The sequence below is a fragment of the Seriola lalandi genome, unplaced genomic scaffold (genome assembly GCF_002814215.2).
Source record: "Seriola lalandi dorsalis isolate HSWRI2012SDOR001 ecotype SW California unplaced genomic scaffold, Sedor1 jcf7180002054887, whole genome shotgun sequence".
Taxonomy (NCBI): domain Eukaryota; kingdom Metazoa; phylum Chordata; class Actinopteri; order Carangiformes; family Carangidae; genus Seriola; species Seriola lalandi.
The window spans coordinates 988339-1008257 of record NW_019525439.1 but is presented as its reverse complement, the minus strand read 5'-3'; the positions used below and the strand labels follow the sequence as shown (position 1 = coordinate 1008257).

Below are 19919 nucleotides of genomic sequence, written 5' to 3'. Positions count from 1 at the left end.
TAGTCTAATTAGCCAATCACAGTCAGTTGTGTGAAAGTTCAGGCAGCAGCTGATTGTGTGTGTCTGTCAATGTGCGTGTGTGTATTGTTGTGTGTGGCAGTAGAGCTGTCTAACACAGACCCTCCAAAAAGCTTGTGTTACCAGTTTACCACTTTAACAGTTAATATCTATACGGTGGAGATGTAATGTGTGTGCGTGTGTTAGAAACTGCCAAAACCTACTAACCTTCAAACAGCCCTTTGAAGTTGTCAGGACCGTCCAAAATGACCTCGCAAAAATGTTTTTTAAACCTAATTTGTCCTCACAATTATAGAAAGACATGTACACACACACACACACACACACACACACACACACACACACACACACACACACACACACAAAGAATCAAACAACAGCACACGTACACAAATACACGCAAATACACTTTGTTGATTTACCTTGGAGTTGCTCTCATACTCTCTTCAAAGCTATTGCATTGCAGGCACATAGTAATAATAATAATAATGATAATAATAATAATAATTAAAAAAAATACGATACAGTTTTTTTTTATTAGATTCAAAAACCCGGATTGCATCATAAGCAGTGCAAAACATCTGCATAGTAGGGCAAACTTTGGCAGTTCGGCTATGAGATGATGCATGTTATAATTGGGTGCAATACAAATAAAATTGAATTGAAATTGGGCCTCAGACCTGCAGTGTCACGACCAATGTGAAACGAGTTTGCATGGTACTGTATGTGGCAGCAGAATGAATGCACTGAGAGGATTCTCCTTTGTCTGTTAAATTGAAACTAGAAGGCTAATGACTAATAATTCCTGTCTGCGGTAAAGTTTAATGTGGCATGATGGGTTCACCTGTAGGTCTATTTCTAAATGATTGTTTCAGAATAATCGCATTACTATAAACGGTCACCGCCTCCCTTCACATACAGCTGTTGCAGGCTGAACAGGGGGCGTGTTGCTTGTCGCTCTCCTTTGCTCCCTCTCTCCACCATTAATGCCCTTGCTCTCTCTACCGTTTCCAACCTTTGGCACAGGACTTGGTCTCTCTAGTTAAACTACAGTAGCGTAAACTTTGAGGTCTGCCTTTCTCTTCAGAATCAGCCATGTCGCTTCAAGCGAGGGCTCTGGTCACCTCTAAATTGCTTGCAGAGGCCGTGAAGGTGCAGGGGAAAATGCGCATCTTGGACACCTCTTGGTATTTGCCCAAACTGCGGCGCAACGCCAAGAGTGAGTTCAAAAAAAGACACATACCAGGTGCTGCTTTCTTTGACATAGGCCAGTGCTGTGATAAAACCTCTCCCCTGGACCACATGCTGCCATCACAGAAGATTTTCTCAGATTATGTTGGAAATTTGGGAATAAGCAGTGACACGCACGTGGTGGTGTACGACGCGAGCGAGTTCGGCGCGTTCTCAGCGCCCCGAGTGTGGTGGATGTTCCGGGTGTTCGGGCACAGCGCGGTCACGCTGCTCAACGGGGGGCTCAGGAACTGGGAGCTGGAGGGTCGACCTGTGAGTGACAAGTACGTCAGACCAGCACCGACCGAGTTCAAGGCATCGCTGAACCGCTCCTGGATCAAGAGCTATGAGGATATCCTGGATAACCTGGACACCAAGAAGTTCCAGGTGGTCGATGCTAGACCGGCAGGCAGGTTCAGAGGACTGGACCCTGAACCCAGAGACAGTAAGTGTTTACCATAAAGTCCTTGATGTTCTGTTTAGGTTTTTTGCAACCTCGATTCAACTATAATATATAATAGTATATAGGCTTATAATATCAAATCAGAATAAAAAAATACAGGCTCTTAAACCCAATTTTAGTCCTGTATGTTCCACTTTATCGAGACCTATCCAGCAAAAACTGTCTTGATCCCTACAAATTAGTCAAATAAAAATTGAACATTAACCTTTTGGATTTTAAAGGCTTTTTCAGTTTATTCTGAAATTTTATAGATAAAAAAAAAATTACTCGTGATATTCATTCCAACCATTTTCCAGGTTGCTGTCAGGTTTCCTTTAAATCTAATCAACTTTCAGGAATTCAGCTGCAGTGGCGTTTGTGTGCATCGAAAACCAGCAGACTCACGTGTCACAACATCCACTGGGTTCACTTAAGGTCGGACAGTTTTCTTCTCTGATTCACTGTATGATGACATCATCTCTGCTCTTATATCACGTCCTCTGATGTGATTAGTGAATGAACAGTGTGATCAGTGAGCACATGTCACTTGATCAATGGAATCAATAAGGCTGGATTCATTCTTCTTAGGGCAACCGCTAAATTACATGGACAAAACCCAAAAACTTCAGCTGGAAGATTCAGCTCAGCTTGTTTTCTGCTGGAATGACAGAGATAAAAGCTTTACAAACAAAATCACTCCTTCTTTTCCTTCTGCCTATCACCACATGACTGCATGAGCTCACTTGGGGGCGATCCTAAATATTGTGACAGGAAGTACCACAAGTGTATGAATCAGATATTAAACAATGACAGAATCCAGCGTCATGCTCTGACTGTTTCCCAGCACTGATGGGAGAAATAGACCTAATTTCTCAGGTTATCTTCGTCATTGCCGTCATCCTCAGTGCTTATGTGTTTAGGGGCCTGTGCTAACTGCAGCCTGGGTTGTTGTTATAGCCTACACATCAATGTGTCTCATCAGTCTGGGGCCCCAGGCTGAGGGCCCCATATCTGCTAAGAAATGAGAGAAGAATTTTTTTTTAAGTTTAGAGGTAAGAAACTTAATTTTATTCCACACTCACCTTCCATGTTTGGTTAAAGGTTCATGACCCATTGTCTAGTTAGTCATCCAATTGCTCATTTTGTGCAACCGGCACTCGTAAATTCCCAAAGATGTGTCATTTATTCTCACGAGACAAAGAAAAGCACATTATCACAATAAGCCAGAAGTATTTTTAAAGGGCATTTTGACATTTTGGCTTAAAAAATTACTTAAACGAATCAAAAAAGTCGCCTTTTAATTTTCTGTCCAATATTTGTTTCTAAAAACAAGCTATATATCATATCATCATATAATAAATATCTATAAATTCACATTAGAGAAAGAGATCAAATCATTTATTAGACCAGTCACTTTATTTTAACAGGAACTTGATGGAAAGGAGCCACAGGAGATAATTACATCTTCATTTATTGTAGTTATTGCATCTCTTGTGGCCCCTCCTTTAGTGTCATTATAAAAAATGTAATTACAGTATTTAGATCAACCTTTATTAAAATTTATTAAAATCGATGTTGTCTGAAATTTCACACATCAAAGACAGACGGGTGGTTTAACAAACAAATGAGACAGAAATGGAATTATTGTATCGCCCATGAAAATATCGAAAAAAAAAGATTGCCATTGCCATTCTTATAGACAGTATGTTGTATACTATTCTATATATATATATATATGTGTATATATGCAGTATGCTGACAGCTCAGCACAGGACTGGCATGCAATGGAAAAACCATAATGAGCCACTTAGTACATGACTTCCTTGTATATGGCTTCTAGTTTACTCTGGACAAACACACGGGCAAAGGGCTGGGCCTGAATCACTGAACAACACAAACATAAGGAGAGCGAGCAGACAGAACATGCTTGCATAACCATGCATTTAATCTCCAGTCACTGACCCATATGCTTTCACACACACACACCCACACACACACACCCACACACACACACCCACACACCCACCCACACACCCACACCCACACACACACACATGTACACACACCCACATGCTGCACATACATACACAATAACACACCTAGTGAAAAGCTTTGATGTGCTGGTACAGTGCCCGTCCACATGTGAACACAGCGTCAGCAGTGAACTTTGACCTCTGGCAGACTGGCTGTTGCCACTGAATAGAAATGTTTTCTGTTTGTCTTCTTTCGTTAAATAAAAAGTTTTCTGTAAAGTAAAGTACTAAAAAACTATTTTAGTGTTGGTACTAAAACTCACGCTACATTTCAAATGAGGCTCAGCCCCACTCACTGAAGGTAGAGTATAGTCAACATATGACAGAGTAATACATTAAGAGCCAGATGTGGTGTCTGTCCCAGTAAGTAAGTATCTCACGTTGGGCCTGAAAGCTCAACGCAATGCAACTTCAGAAACACATGCTTTCTCTGTTTATATTCAACATAGTCTTATCCCTTTCTACAGGTTCACTCGGACTGAGTATGAGCTGCAGCTGGAATGATGTAACACTTCTCATGCCCTCCGACCTCTTGCACGCTCTGGTACATGCAGCGCTTGCAGCTGCAAGTTGTGTTTCAATGCACGAGTTTACTGTCAGATTGAAATGGGAAGTAGGATGACAATTGATCTATTTTAGGAGACAGTGCGAGAGAGAAACTATGAGCGATGCTGGGGTGTGGTGCTGCTATCATGACCAGGACACTTCTGTAAAAACCTTTGCACTGTTTTCTTTACCAGCATGCAGCTTAGCTCAACAGCTAATCTCACATCCAAAATGCATTAATGCAACCAAAACACAAAACATTCATATGTCATTATCTACATCTCACCCTTTCTTGCAATAACCCTAGGAAAGAATATTTTTGCATGCCTGAGCTTCTGCAGAAATGTCCTGACATTCAGCATTCGTTGTGACCAAGAGGGATTTCTGATCATAAACCTTCTACTTCAGTGAGGAAATGAATTCATGTGTTGTGGTGAATCGCCCCATTCATTCACAAAACCCTGTGGATTCTGCCTGTACCCGCCCCCTTTACTCATCTGGCACAAGTCTTTCATAGAGGTCGTCAGGGACTGAAAACAGGTGCTCAGTCCCATTTAGGGGTTTATGCATTTTATTCTTTTTCCTTTTTAGATATAGATGCAGCAGAATGCAGCAAATCAGTCTAATTTACAGTAATTTTGTTATTTTGGGTTTAGAATGTAAATTGAACAGTTTTCACTGTTTTCATAGTTTGTAAATGTAGAAAAATGGACTGTAAATACACAGAAGTTTGGATGTGGTTGAGTTTGAGTGAGAAAACAGTTTGTGAATTTTTGAAAGATGTGGCAGTTGTGTGCATTTTCTATGTAATAGTAATGAAGAGTGATCTGCAGATTAGTCCACAATGTGAATGTATGGAGAGTTGTGAAAAAGCACAGAGAAATGTGAGTTAGCAGTTGCAAAAACAAACAAACAAAAAAACAAACAAAGAAACAAACTGTAATTTCAGTGAGACTCTTTCCTGGCTATATCAAGATTTATCTAAAAATCACAAACTGCACGTCAAAGACCTTAAGATTCTCTTTGTCCACAAATAACTTTCTAAATAATTGGCAGCTAAGTGACCTTAATTATAAAAAATACCCTCTAAACATTTCTAACTGGTTTCTCTCTCTCTCTAATTGACAGACACGGAGCCCGGACACATCCCCGGCTCCATCAGCCTGCCCTTCCACTCCTTCCTGTCCCCATCAGGTCACTTCCTGCCCAAGGAGCAACTCCAGGCTTTGTTCGCCCGGGCGGGTGTGGACCTCAGTCGCCCGCTTTGTGTCTCATGCGGCTCGGCTGTGACTGCGTGTCACGTGGCGCTGGCGGCCCACGAGTGCGGGCACCCGGGGGTGTCGGTGTACGACGGCGGGTGGTCAGAGTGGTACACCCGCGCTGCCCCCGAGCACGTCATATCTGAAGGACGAGGGAAACATTTGTGATTGGCTGAGGATTACAGGAAGTGTGTTTGATTGATTAAGACCGGATGAGACTGGGACTGGTCGACAAGAGAAGAAGGATGTTTGTTCTTAGCTTGTTGTTGTTGGGGAAAGTGTGTTAAGGTTTAAAGGAATGGTTTGACATTCTGGGGAATACTTACTACTTATTTTCTTTCTTGCCATGGTTACATTAGAAGAGTGATATCGCTGTCATGCCTGTACGCTAAATGTGAAGCTACAGCCAGCAGCTGGTTAGCTTAGCTTAGCACAAAGACTGGGAACAGGGGAAACAGCTAGCCTGACTGTCCAAGAGTGATAAAATCCACCTACCAGGATCTCTAATTAGCGTGTTATATCTCGTTTAAACACGCTGCACACGCAGACATATGAATGATGTGTTGCAGTGGTTTGCTCTTGCTTGATATTTACGTCACAGAAAAGAGTGGTAGTGGTATTTTCATCTACTGTAATTCTCCACAAGAAAACAAACTAGCTTCCGATATGTTCCCAAAATGTCAAACTATTCCTTTAACATAAAAAAAGCAATGCATAATCAAAACACAGATCACTGAGGGACGTTTTTTTTCTTTCTTCCAAACACACAATAGATGACTCAGCAGAAGAGCAAGCAATACGAGAACAATAAACTTGACTTTTTAATCAGTTCTGAAACTGGAAAAGGTTTGTTTACATTTGCAATAAAACACAGCTGCACTTTCGATTCACTATGAGTTGAAAGTTGCTGAAATGTCTCATACAAAAAAATATGAAATATATGTGAGTATATTTGTCAAGACTTGAGGCTTGATAAATGGGACCCGAAACTGATCTGAGAGCAGAGTCTAATTTGGCAGGCTAGTAGAAAAATGCACTTTGAGTTTGACTATTAGACTTCAGACTTGTAAACTGAGTATTCACAATGATGATCACTCACTCACACACACACACACACACACACACACACACACACACACAGCCTCAAGAGTGTTTCTTTTCCTTTCAAAATAAGATATCCGCCAGTGAAAGAAATGATTCGTACCCAATAAATAAATAAATAAACTAAAACAAACCGTCAACAATGTTATTTGTAATGATACCTTTTGTTATTCCTCTTATATTTTAGGTCATTGAACACATCTTAGACATGATAGTCTTGAATTGCTTTTAAAGCAATAAGCAACAACCCGCTTGACAGCAAAAGTTATTTTGCTGTGACACATTTTGAAGTATCAACACACATAAATAATTAAACAACCCAATTTGTAAAGGGAGTTGCTGTATTGCTAGTTGTTATTAGATTAGATTAGATTAACTTTATTTATCCCACAACTGGGAAATTCACACATATATTGCTGTAGATACACAAAGTCAAGTGACTATGACTTGTCAAATGCCACCAGCCCCAACAAATGGGAAGTGAGACCTCTTAAGTTCCTGCCTTCCTCTTTTTATATAAAGTGGCAGTTCATTTAGTAAGGGTCTTTGCTGAGTTGTTTTCCCCAGATATTCTCTTTTACAGATGTTGTACAAACAACACAAAAAGGAGTCGACCTGATTCTTTATCTCTGCTGTTCCAGCCAGAGGGAGTAGCCGTCTTGACCTGGCCCTAACTGGTGAGTGTGCTGATCCGACAAGGAAATATTTTCTGTTATCTCACTGGAACTGTTGTTGTATGTAACATACAGGGGGCAGTGCACTGTCAAAAATCAATATCACTTATCTCCTTAAATCAACTGTAAAAAGAACATTGAGAATCCCGTCAAGTTCAGTTTCCCACAGTCTTGTTTCAAGATTGACAATATATGTTGGGGAACTAGTAACGTGTACTTAGTATTTTTTTTCATCATTGTATCAAGGTTTTTCTATTTTATTACTACAAATTCAATTAATGACTGATTTTCAGCCGATAAAAAGACACCAACGTAATGTTGTTGATGGTAAATTCAAACAGTTTCCGACTGAGGGCAGTGAAGTTTCAGAGCGGTTTTTAACATAGCATTCAGTACAGCTGTAGTATGAACTCTATCACATCTAGTCTGGCAACATGTGTAGTTAGTTTTTCTTCAACTTCAATATTTAAGTTACTTAAGATGCTGGTCTGTCTTGAACACTTCCAGTTAATCTCATTTGCATTAATTTGTGCTCTGCCTACAGATTAACAAATGCTTAATTTACTTTTTCCTCACTGGAAATTAGGTCAAACTCAAGTGTAGGTAAATATGAATCAGGGTGTTGGGAAATATTTTGAACATTCATGTAAAAAAAATAATAAATCAAAACCCGTGGACAGACTGATGTATGGTCATTTTGCATCTCTTTGTGGTCGTCTTGTATAATCAGTGTAGCTGCAGCTGCACACAAACAGAAATGTGAGCGCTGCTGTTGCAGGAGCACAAGTTTCATTTGTGCATGTTGGTTTACAAAAAGTGAAATGTGCTGTGGCATGAGGTACGTGCATAACGTGATACTATGCATTTCACACCTTTTCACCCACTGATGTTTCACAGAATCAACTCCGGAAAAAAAAGGTTCAATGAAAATGAGAGTTTAATTAACTTTGTTAAATACATAACAGCTTATGATGGTCAGTCTGCAACAGAAACCTGTTTATTTATATATATCTTTTACCACACTGTGAAGGGTAACTGTTCATTTTGCAATCTAACTTGAAATTTCAGATTACAACTTTTAGCTCAGAGGTGTGCATTGTTGCCTGCTATTGTGTGTGTGTGTGTGTGTGTGTGTGTGTGTGTGTGTGTGTGTGTGTGTGTGTTTTTTTACGTTCCCACTAGGGGGAGCCAAAGTAAAAACAAAAAAATCTCACACTACAGGTTAGATTAAATCAGATATTGTACAATTCACTTCCTTTATTTTTCAATACTAGTTTTAAGACATAAAAATACATGGAAAAGTAACTTCATGCAGTAGAAAAACATAATTTGTTGAACAAAGTACAGTCCTAAAATTTGCACCTGTGCTTTAATTACTGACAAATCACTGCATTTAAAGTATGTTAAAGCCCCCTGTTTCTAAAAGGATTGAACTGTTGTGAGTTCCTCATCTTTGTAAAGTCCAACATAAAAGTAGTTTAAGATTCACTCGGCTTGTATGTTTTGAGTACTAAGCCTTTTCCAGCAATAGAGGACCTGCTTAGACCATCTGTTTTAAGACTCTTTAAGTTTTGACTATACCCTGCTTGATCCTCATATTAGATTAAGCTGAAATTTAGGGAGTGGACTTGGTCTCCCATTTCTTATGCTGTGTAGCTGTGGTAAGAGGAGGGGAGATTACAGTTACCAACCATGCGTTTTCTTTAAGACGGTGTGATTAATTCAGAGTTCCTATTATGCTTGAAACTAAAGCACTTCATGTAAAGTAACAGAACAGGCCAACAACAAAAAAAAGAGCCAACACTAAAGGGGTTTTCATCTTGTTTCAAACTTCATGAAATGTAGATAACACACTCGACTTTCACACTCCCGTCTGAGAAACCACAGAAACCACGTTTTTTTTTTTTTACTCAGACTTTCACACTAAGACAAACTTTCCTATACGTCATTTTAGATCCTGACTAAAAGTCTTGAAACAAACCCTATCAGTACACGCTGAGAAATGGAAAGAGTTCTCCACAGGACAACGCTAGACGGGTAGGTTCTCATATGAATTAACCTGATGTTGATCAAACTTCTGTGAACGGGTCCGTGGTGGTAAATATTGCCACAGCAGACATGACAACGATGATTTAGAGGATGATAAAGTCGAGTTTGGTTTGTTCATGATGCGACAGATTAGATAGCTGTAGACGTGTGTGTCCTACAGCAACACTGATGACCACTATGACATCGAAGAAACATGTGTTGACGACATACTTCTGATTAAAATTATTACGTTTGGGTTTCGAGGTAAACTTACAGGCTTATTGAGAAGCTGTCACTACACGTCACGTCTTCAAGTCTTCCTCTAAAACAAGACAGTTATGAAACACTTTGGGTGTTTTGGACAGGTAATAAAAGTCCTTGTATGGTAAACTAACCCAAAATGGCAATGCGCTCATAAAGACTGTACAGTCATACATGCTCAGTCAGGTTTTCATTCAAACAGATATCAATGTTAACAAGAAGGAGACAGAGAAATGTGTGGAAAAAGTGTTTGAAAATGATGTGGTTTGTGGGGGAGGTTTAGAAAAGGTTGGGTTGACTGAAAGAGACAGAGGGAGAGAGATAGAGAGAGAAGCACAGGGCGAGAAAATGGGAAGTAGATAACACTTAATGGGGTTATAAAAGATCATAAGCTATCAACATTTTAACATGTTTTTTTTTTTTTTTTTGCTAAATAAAGTCTACAGCCAAACTAGCAGCTCCATACATGGTAGCGCTACATTTTCTCTAAATCTACATCCAGTACATGTTGACTAAACCAGTGGTTCTCAAAGTGGACCAGGGGACCTTGAAGAGGTAACCTGGGGTCCCCAGCAAAAATGGGAATAATTTGTTTTCACTAAAATTCTGTCCATGTCATCCAATGACAGAATGTATGACTGTGGCTGTATGTTTTGGTCATGGGTTTCAAACACTTTCTGTAATGAAACATCAAAAAGCTAAAATTGACGTGTTATTACCAAAACCAACAACATTTCTTGCCCTTTTACTTAAATGCAACCTTAGCTAACTCGATTGGTGACAAACAAGTGGGTGTTCACACCAAAAACAGCCCTGCACTTTCACGATGCAGGCGGCTGCGTTGGTAGTGATGTGTTGCTTCAGGTATCGGTGAGATATAAAATGTAATCCAGGAAGTCCAGTAGGAGTAGCAGACCCATGACACTAATCAGAAGCCAAAACACTGCACAGTGGGTTATAATACTCTGAGACAGGATTTGACAAATCTGTTGTTATCTGATTTTACAGGAACAACTTTGATGTGGTGCTGATCACAAGATAAACTCAGGGTTCACCTTACAAACGAATGATGATGTACCACGTCTACATAGTGTATGTAAATGCTTGCAGGACAGCTGCGGCTTTGGAGATCTTTGCACCTATATCATCAAGATAAATGTGTGTGAGAGAGCGTGAGATAGGAGGATGATAGTAGACAGGGCTTTTTTTTTTTTATTAGAAACAACAGTAGCTTTCTGGGAAGAGTACGGGGTTCGGAAGTGGTTTGTGTGTGCTTGTTTAGTTTGCGTGGTTTGCTTGTATCTCTATGAAAAAGAGAGAAGATGGGGAGGAAAGAGAGGAAAGAGAGTGGCAGACAACAGTGTCAGCTTTTTCATTTTGTCGTTGGACCTGGTTAGGGGAAGCCCACATGTCAGAGGAAGACAGACAAATCTAAACTGAACCAAAACGCACCTTGGTGATAAGAGCTCTTGTTTGGCCACAAGGTGACCTATTGCTTTCTCTCTCAGTCCTTTTCCTATCAGCCTTGACACCCAGAACTATACAATAGGATGGACTTGATGTTAGAGTTAAACTTTCTGTTACAGAAACTACAAAGAACTACTGTTATTGATACTGGACTTAAGTATTTTGACCCTTATAAGCAGCATTTACAATAGAGAAAGGCCTGAATCTAATACATACTGTGACTTTAAGAGGATCTATTCAATTCATCTTCCCTTTTTTTACCTTTTTAACAACTTTTTTAACACTTAGCCACAGCAAAGATAAAATTGGACTTGTTAAATATGTCAACTTCCTGACTACTGACACATTTACTTGCTTCATATAAAGTTTACAACTGGGAAGGTACACAAGTTAATGATTATAACGAGGTCATGTTTCAATCTGATTAATGTCTTTTTGAGAACAGGAAGTGTCGTTAGCAGGAAGTGCACACGTCCAAATAATGGAACATTTCAGTTCTCAGAAAAACACACTCTGACCTTTATTAAACTGATAAACAGGTGACCAGGGGATTCAGAAAAACCTCGCCTGTGCATGGAAATATATACATAACACATACAAAAAAAAAACATAAATTTTGTATGCAGGTTTTAAAAAAAGAAATGTTTGCTTTAATAGAAATGTATTCTATTAAATGCTTGAGGATTTATTGTTTTTCCCTATTGAGAAGTTTCTAGTCATAGAAACAGCTGCACAACAAAAAAAAGGCCATAAATGTCCCGTTTTTTCTTGGTCGAAGGCAAATAAAAGGGGAAACTGCTCTGATGTGTTAACATACTTGACCACAAGACTCCACTTGAATGATGATTCATTTTCCTAGAAGTTACCTTCAGAGTACGACCATTATCTTCTATATATTTGATTCATGGGGGTGGCTGTTTACCATTTCCCCTGAGAGGAAAAACTTTATTTATCAGATGCTCTCTTACAGGACATCAAGTGGAACGAAACCAGAGCTTTGAGGCAGATCCTGAACAGCTTCACCAACAGGTAAGACGCTAAAGCGAGGTCCTTGTTGACTTCATATTTCATGCTTGTTTCTTAGATTAACGGTAGAGTGCTGATTAAGCCTATCAGCCCCAGGTATATCTCTCTGTATTCAGCAGTATATCAGAGTTTTAAATCCATCTGTGGCAACAGCTGTAACAGTGAGTTTTGAGTCAACTGGCAAGTTTGTTAAAGCTAAAGAGTGTGTTCTGTCGTCTATATGTATATTGTAAACATAACTGGAGGCTCATTTAAGCAACCACAGACAGCTGCATTATTCTTGGACTTTTACAGTGGTATGTTTCCCCGGCAACACTGTACAGCACCTTCAGCATGTTGTACTGTGTTACATGGGGGACACAGTAGAGGCGAAACAACATGCAGCTGTCTGTTGGGTGCAAAAAAAAAAAACCTAGGTAGCGTCCACGAAACGTTTCTGATGCGCCAGATAAAAAAGAAACTGCTTTGCTTTCAGAGGAAGGGAGGGGGTGAAAGTAGTCTTTATCTGAGGCTGTCTACAACCTCAACAGCCTCAGGAAACCTGTGTGTAGCCTGAGAGGCAAAACCCAGGGCAAGAGTTTGTCATCCCTTTGCAACTTGTCAACAGCTGCATCTTTCCATCTGCACAGGATGAGAGGGAGGAAAAAGCAGCGAGGGGGGAAGCAATGAGTTACACCTTGAAGCAGTCAACCGGCTTTGGAAACCAACCATCCTGATAATTTCATTTCTCCCAGAAAACAAAAGACTGATGACACGATAAATGGAGAGAAACAAGAAAAGCCTTCTGCTGTTTCTACTTCTAGCTCTGCTTCATGTCTGCGCTGTCAGAATGGACGTTGCAGACTGTCCGAGCCACCCAGATAAAAGTTTGTGATTTTTTTGATAACCTGCTTTATATACAGTGGATCTGGAAAGTATTCACACCCCTTCACTTTCCCCACATTTTGTTATGTTACAGCCTTATTCCAAAATGGGTTAAATTCCTTTTTTTCCCTCATCAATCTACACACAATACCCCATAATGACAAAGTGAAAAAGGTTTTTTAGAAATTCTTGCAAATTTGTTAGAAATAAAAACTGAAATATCGCATGTACACACTGTAAATATTCATTCCCTTTGCTATGACACGCAAAAGTGACTTGATTGGAGTCGACCTGTAGTAAATTCAATTGATTGGACATGATTTAGAAAGGCACACACCTGTCTAAGGGTGGTAGGCTGTAACATAACAAAATGTGGGGAAAGTGAAGGGGTGTGAATACTTTCCGGATTCACTGTAATATAATTGGTTTCAACATCTTCTGTTACACAAAACAACAATGAAAAAGTTCACACACTGTCGCAGCTCTAACTTGGCATTTCACCTCTGTCTTATTATTTCTCACAGATCTCACCTGCTACAATGACTACAATAGTAGCATCACTTGTGTGTGGAACAGTGCATACGACCACACGGATGCTGTGTGCACACTACACGCTAAAAGGAATATTTCAATCAAGTAAGGACAGCAGTCAGTAAAAGAAAAACTAGTGCTTACAACTTACAGCAGATGCAAATATACTGTATGTGCACAAGTAACGCTGAGTGTAGTAAAATGAAATGAACATGACTTTTTTCTTTTTTTTTCTTCAGGACACTTGAATATTACACTTCCTGTAACCTAGAGCCTGTTGACATCTCCAGACCAGCGCTAAAGAAGTGCTCCCTGGACTTCAATAGAAGAGCCACTGTGAGTCTGAAGAACTCTGTACAAAACAAACACTAAAACTGCTACTAGACCCTGTTCAGAAAAACCTAATATCAGGATTCATCAAATTAGAGTGATATTCAAGTACTATCAGTTGATCTTTAAGTTTTTATATATATTTATAAACTATATGCACACACACACACTCACACACAGACACACATATATATATATATATTTATACCAATCAGCTGCCACATCATTAAACCAGTTACCTGTTCTAATCTTTACTTCCATATTGTGTCATGAATGTTTTCTAATTGCAATTTTCTTTTCTCAATAATTTCTCAGTTTTCCGAGGACAATGTATATTCCATTAATCTGACCTGTAAACCTGCCAAGCAAATTTTGACAATTTCTTACATACCGGTTTGCCACGGTGAGTATACTGAATGATATATTGACCTTTTGTGGCTTGTCAGCTATGTGTGGTGACCTAAAGCAAACTATGTTTGTGTGATCCTGCAGTAAAGCTGAATCATCCAGGAAAACCAGATATCAACTCCACCACCATTTCTTGGGTTATAACCCGTGGAAAAATAAAATCTTTTATCTCCGAACTGCAGTGGAAAGAAGGGGATCAGTCATGGAATGTGTGTATACATTTTGTGTCCGTCTTAATACATAAATACATGAAATGAGTGTGTGTTGTGTATGTTAAATGACTTATACACATAATCTGTGTCTTGTGTGAATCAGCCTGTTAAAGATCAACATTTGTGTCTCCTTTGTCAGGATCCCTCTGTGCAGAAAAAATACAAAGAATGCAATTTGAAGTGCGAGACAGAGCTGGACCCCGACCTGCTTATAAAAGGAGAGAGGTACGAGGCACGCGTTCGAGTGAAGGCTGATGTAAACTGGGTCAAGTCAACCTGGAGTGACTGGAGCCCCACTGCATCATGGGTGTCACCTGAAGGTAGACCAAAACCACCACTGCTATCAGGTAAATGTTGTTAAATATGAACAAAATTAATTGGTTTAGTTTAACAAACGTAATCAGTGAAAAGCAACATTTTACCAATACCATACGCTTTTACATCTGGAGATTTGTTCATGGCTCTGTTTTAAATTCCTGAGAAGGAAACCAGTTGGATGAACAATACATGTTCAAACAGGAACAGATGTTTATCTTATATCACATGGAAAATAAGCTTATTTGCATTTTGAATGAATAAAACCCACATTTGTCATTTACAGTGGTATAAATACAGAATGTTTACCTCTTAGCTAATCTGGGTGATGTGCTCTGTCCTGTGTTTGTCAGGTGTTGCCGCGAAGATATGGGGCATGATCATCGCAGGCGCAGGGTTTGCCTTCTTTCTGGCTGTCATACTCTTGAGGAATGACAAAGGCACCTGGTGAGAAGACAAGAGATATTTGTGTCACTTTTGTCGTCAGATCTGGTCTGTTGTGTTCCACAAAAACATGTTTTCAAAGATTATGTCATTCTGTCTTTTAGGGTTTACAAGAAGATCAAAGGTTCGCCCCTTCCAGACCCAGGAAAATCCTCCCTGAAGGATATGGATTTCCAGGTGAGCCTATGAAATCTTTTTCTTGTTGTTCATCACTTGATTCAAAAAGATAGACTTGATTATTGCTTTTTGTAAAAATGCGTTAGAGCAAAATTACAACGTATTAAAGCTGCATTAGTCAATATTGTTGGTCATCTTCAAAACATTAGAACAAGATGTAAGCACGCCGTTGACATTTTTAAATGTGGTATTATTGTGGTGAACATGTTGCCAGAAAACTGCTTATTTATACATTAAGCAAAGAGCATCAGTAGCACAGTGTAGCTGTGGTGGGAAAGTGACAAGTCTGTCTACAGTGTTTGTGAGCTCCGAGAGACGTCACTGTACGGAAAAGGGGCAAAAAGTAGCGTGTTCAACTGAGGGTCATGTAGACATCACGGCTGATTGGAGCCGCAGCCGATAAATCCCAGCGACTATTGCGGAGTCATTTGACCTGGGACTGAATGCCGATTGTACCCGTTCACATTGACTACGAAAGCCAGATGTTAGGGAGACTTTTTTTCCAGTGTAAAAGGGGCTTCTGCCTTTCTAATCTTTCCAATTCCTGCTCTTCCTCTCCCACCTTTTATCTTTTCCCCTCCAGAATTGGTTGAGCCCTCACTCAACCAGCGAACTCTTTTTCTCCTTGAAACCGGAGGATATCATCTCTGTAGAGGTAACCTCCACTGCGGATGCTGTCACACGTGTCAAGAAAGAGGCGGCACTGCTGGAGAAGATGAAAAGCGAGAATGGCTATGAGTCGACCAGTTCCAGCTTCTCCAACCCCAGTTACTCCCAGCCTCTGGTCTCCTCGTCCACCACAGGGAATGTGGAGCCCTGTGCCGCTGATACACCTAATGGGTCTGTTGGTAGTCAGGGTAATGGTAAAACTGCAGAAGAGGTTAGGGAGGAAGAAAGAAAGAAAAAAATGGAGATCCAGCAGTTGCTTTCCAAAGGCAACAACAACAGTGAGCCAGTGCAGGTCATTTCAGACTATGAGAAACCCCTGGTCGAGCACCAGAGCAGAGGCGAAGAGGTTAGTCAAGAGAGTCTGGAAGCAGATAGCATTGGTGCGACTGACAGCCATGATGAGGGGTCAGAGGACAAAAAGCAGGAGAGAGAGGGAGGGGATGGAAAAGTAGATTTCAAGATGCTGTTTGGAGGCAGTGGAAGCCTTTTTGGCAAAGGGTCCATTCAGGTTTGTTCTGATTATGAGCAAGTCCAGAGGATGCCTCCTTGCAGCCCTGAGCTGCCCAGCATGGATTCAGGGGTTTGTAGTGGGAGCGAAGAGCAGGTGAGTCATGAGGAGAGCCTGGAGGACTTTGATAAGTCCATTGAATCCACAAGCTTCCAGTTTCCTCTGACTCTTCCCTGTACTTTACCATGCGCCTTGTCTTCTTTCCCACAACTACCTTTGAAGTTCTCTGGAACAGATATGAGTCCACCTCTACAACCTTCAAGTCCAAGTCACAAACTGGAGGGGATCGCTCTGATGACAATGTCCAGGTCAATGGAACCTTCTGGTGATGGATATATGCCAGCGAGACAGGAAGAGAGTTAAAAAAAAAAAAAGACAGAAATCTTTGCAGTATGTAGTAAACGGTCAATGTCGTAGAATATAATATGAAGCACACGCAGGATTGTTGATCAGCTTGCAGTATTCTTATTCTCTTTTACTGGTGCACTGGTATCCACTGGCCGACTTAGTGCAGTCTGCAGTCAACAGAATTGTTTTATTCTCTCCTGTGGTCATGGCTCATGTGTGTGTTCAACAAGACATATGAACAATACGGTGATTCAATCATTCATGATTGCACCACTAAAGGTCAAAAAATCCAAAGGAGAACTTCAGTGTCATGATGTATCATATTTAATTTATATATATATATTTATACATTTTATTCATTTATATATGTATGGCAGCTATATTAAAATGCACTGACTGTGAAGATGAATAAGTAAATTGTTTCTTATCTCTTTATTTTTTCTTAAGAAACACTTGCTCTTGCACTAGTATTTATACTTACACCAACGCCTCGTACTGCACTGAAGCTTTAGTGATGTCCCTCACTTGTAAGTTGCTTTGGATAATGAGCAAATATAAATGTAAATACAAATATTAATAAAGGGCAGAAAGTTTTTGTGGATGCCCCATTGATGGGCATTGTTTTCACTGTACACTGATGACACACAATGATGTAATGTAAATGCTGAAAAAGCCAACTTTATTCAACATATTCATTATTCGACATAATCCTGATAATATTGTCTGAGGCTGAATTTAACAGAAATGGAACTAAACTATTTACCTGCTTACAACCCTGGTTTTGAAAAGAAAAAGTGAAAAGGTCCGAGGCGTGGTACACCCTGGACACGTCAGTCTATCACCGGGCTGATATATAGAGACAAACAACAATTCACACTCACATTCACAGCTATGGGCAATTCAGAGTCATCTGCATGTCTTTGGACTGTGGGAGGAAGCTGGAGTACCCAGAGCGAACCCACGGAGAACATGCAATTTCCACACACAGGGGGCCGGCCAACAGGCTCGGACCCAGAACCTTCTTGCTGTGAGGCGACAGTCTTAATATAAAACTGAGCCGCACACTACTTCAATAATGTTTGATAGATATTTTATTAATCCTGCGGGGAAATTCAGATATCCAGTAGATTACACCACATATATAAAACCCACTAACACATACAATAGAAAAAAAATAAGAAGGTACGGAACAGAGTAAAATAGGCATAAATGATCAAATACTACTACTGTAAGTGTTACCATTCATAGAGGTAGTGCAAAATGTCTTTGTAAATGTGAAGCTCATAGAAATAGTGCTGTCTCTGTGAAGCACATGTGCATGGATGGGTATAAAACAGTGCAAAGGTGAGCACTGTTTGTGAATTCTACTTTTGGATGTATTTCCTTCTAAACCCTGATGCTGTGCAGGACTACGAGTAGACTGACCCACTGCAGACTTGATCCTCTTGTCTTTGACAATGGCTTTGTTTTTGCCGGGACCCAGGCGACCCTGCAGCCGATTGACCTGCTTGATGAGTCCGTGCTGCTTGGTGCTCACCAGCTCCATCACAGTGGCTGAGCTGGGGGTCTGCTGCTGCTTCTTCTTCTTCACTTTACTGACATCTGGCAGGGAGAACAGTACATAGCAAAATTCAAACTAATTCAAACAAGGAAATATATTTGTAGTGCCGATTTGTCTTCAAACTAATTTAATTACAACATAAAAATCAAAAGGTCACTGATGCACCATGAGGATGTGGTTTACACAGGCAAAAGAATCCATTGTCCAAATAAGGCCATTGCATTTTTCTTTTAATTTATTTATCCAAACAAGCAAGCAAACAGAATAGCAAAGGGGACCATGTTTCCTGCTGCCTCTGCTACTTTGATAAAAAAAAAAAAAAAAGGCCAACCCAGGTGCATGCTGGTCCTAAACCTGTCTGTCTACCTAAATAACCCCAAGTACCCATAGTGTTACCCAAATGAACAAAATACTAATTACGCTAAACAAGCAAATAATATATTTAGCTAATACTTAACAAAAGAGATTATTACCAAGAAATAACAACAAAATAATTGAAGTGATCACAAATGAATAAATATTAGAAAAATCAACAAACAAACTAGTAAATAGCCCCTAGAATATTTCTCTATGGGTGCCAATGCTCTAAAACATGTAATGAACAATGTAATTTAGATAATAAATTAATCATTACTGTAATTTGAATCAAAGTTAGTGTATCATAAAATTGTCAGATAGATTTTGCTCTGTTTCTTAAGAATAAAGTAATAAATACTCGATTAACTGGTTAATTACAAAATGAATTAACTTAAGTTAAATTAAGGTAATTATAAAACTTAATTACTTGACGATGTGAATCCGTTGAAATTTCCTCTCAAGGCAAAATGAGCAACAGGTCACCAGTTTCCTATTTTAAGAGCGCAGCAGCGAGGAAGTGCCATGGTCCAGTCTCAATGTCCCCCCTCACGGACTCACGGACTTTGAGGCGAGTTCCCACTGTAAAACCATCAACGGCATGAGGGATCTCTAGCGGACCATTTGGACCCTTTATGCACACTTTCCGTATATCCGCATTTCTGCTGATTTTCCCTGAGGGAATTATTCAAAGTTCATAACGTTGTGAGGGGTTTCCGTGGTTACCATGGGACGCCCGGAAGCGTAAAAAAGGGGTAAACAACCGCCATTAACCGCTGTCTTCAAAGTAACGTGACATGTAAAACAGTCCCATTTCTCTGCAGACCATTTTGAGCCTCTAACACTTAGCAGTTGATGTCAATTAAGTCTGAGGGCTGAGGGTTTAGGCCCTAGGAGGGAAATTAGGAACAACACGCAGAATCACTAACATTGGTCGGAGGGCACTTATGTCCAGTGCTAATGTTGTTTAGCTAGCGAGCTAAGCGGCTAAACTGACCTTTAAAATCATGGCTAAGCAGCTCCGGTCCTCTCCTAACCAACGACACTGGCCTTTCGATTTAATAATAAGAACTTTTGTTTAATTATCTACAAGCTACATCAATCAGAAGTTGC

General features: G+C 40.0%; 2 protein-coding genes and 1 long non-coding RNA gene across 5 annotated transcripts; 2 read left to right on the top strand and 1 right to left on the bottom strand.

Annotated features, from left to right (window-relative positions):
• Positions 1-1019: 1019 nt before the first annotated feature.
• LOC147817802 (3-mercaptopyruvate sulfurtransferase-like) lies at positions 1020-6762 on the top strand. 2 transcript variants are annotated; one of them, XM_087180064.1, is made up of 3 exons: positions 1020-1693; positions 2047-2125; positions 5398-6762. In XM_087180064.1, exons 1-3 carry the CDS (start codon positions 1114-1116, stop codon positions 5672-5674), a joined length of 936 nt encoding a protein of 311 aa, XP_087036190.1. In that variant the 5' UTR covers positions 1020-1113; the 3' UTR covers positions 5675-6762. The 2 variants fall into 2 exon arrangements, with proteins under 2 accessions (XP_087036190.1, XP_087036191.1); XM_087180065.1 differs by lacking the exon at positions 2047-2125.
• A 245-nt stretch (positions 6763-7007) lies between these two features.
• Positions 7008-17308, top strand: LOC111671822 (uncharacterized). 2 transcript variants are annotated; one of them, XM_087180063.1, is made up of 11 exons: positions 7008-7306; positions 12030-12088; positions 12715-12951; positions 13474-13585; positions 13720-13816; positions 14126-14213; positions 14303-14427; positions 14570-14777; positions 15099-15192; positions 15294-15366; positions 15950-17308. In XM_087180063.1, exons 3-11 carry the CDS (start codon positions 12846-12848, stop codon positions 16904-16906), a joined length of 1860 nt encoding a protein of 619 aa, XP_087036189.1. In that variant the 5' UTR covers positions 7008-7306; positions 12030-12088; positions 12715-12845; the 3' UTR covers positions 16907-17308. The 2 variants fall into 2 exon arrangements, with proteins under 2 accessions (XP_087036189.1, XP_023284805.1); XM_023429037.2 differs by lacking the exon at positions 7008-7306 and adding an exon at positions 8704-9340.
• LOC111671849 (uncharacterized) lies at positions 15104-19371 on the bottom strand. The gene is made up of 3 exons (XR_002761976.2): positions 19237-19371; positions 18317-18493; positions 15104-15189 (listed from the first exon to the last, which is right to left on the bottom strand). It is a non-coding gene; the product is annotated as an uncharacterized LOC111671849 (long non-coding RNA).
• Positions 19372-19919: the final 548 nt, after the last annotated feature.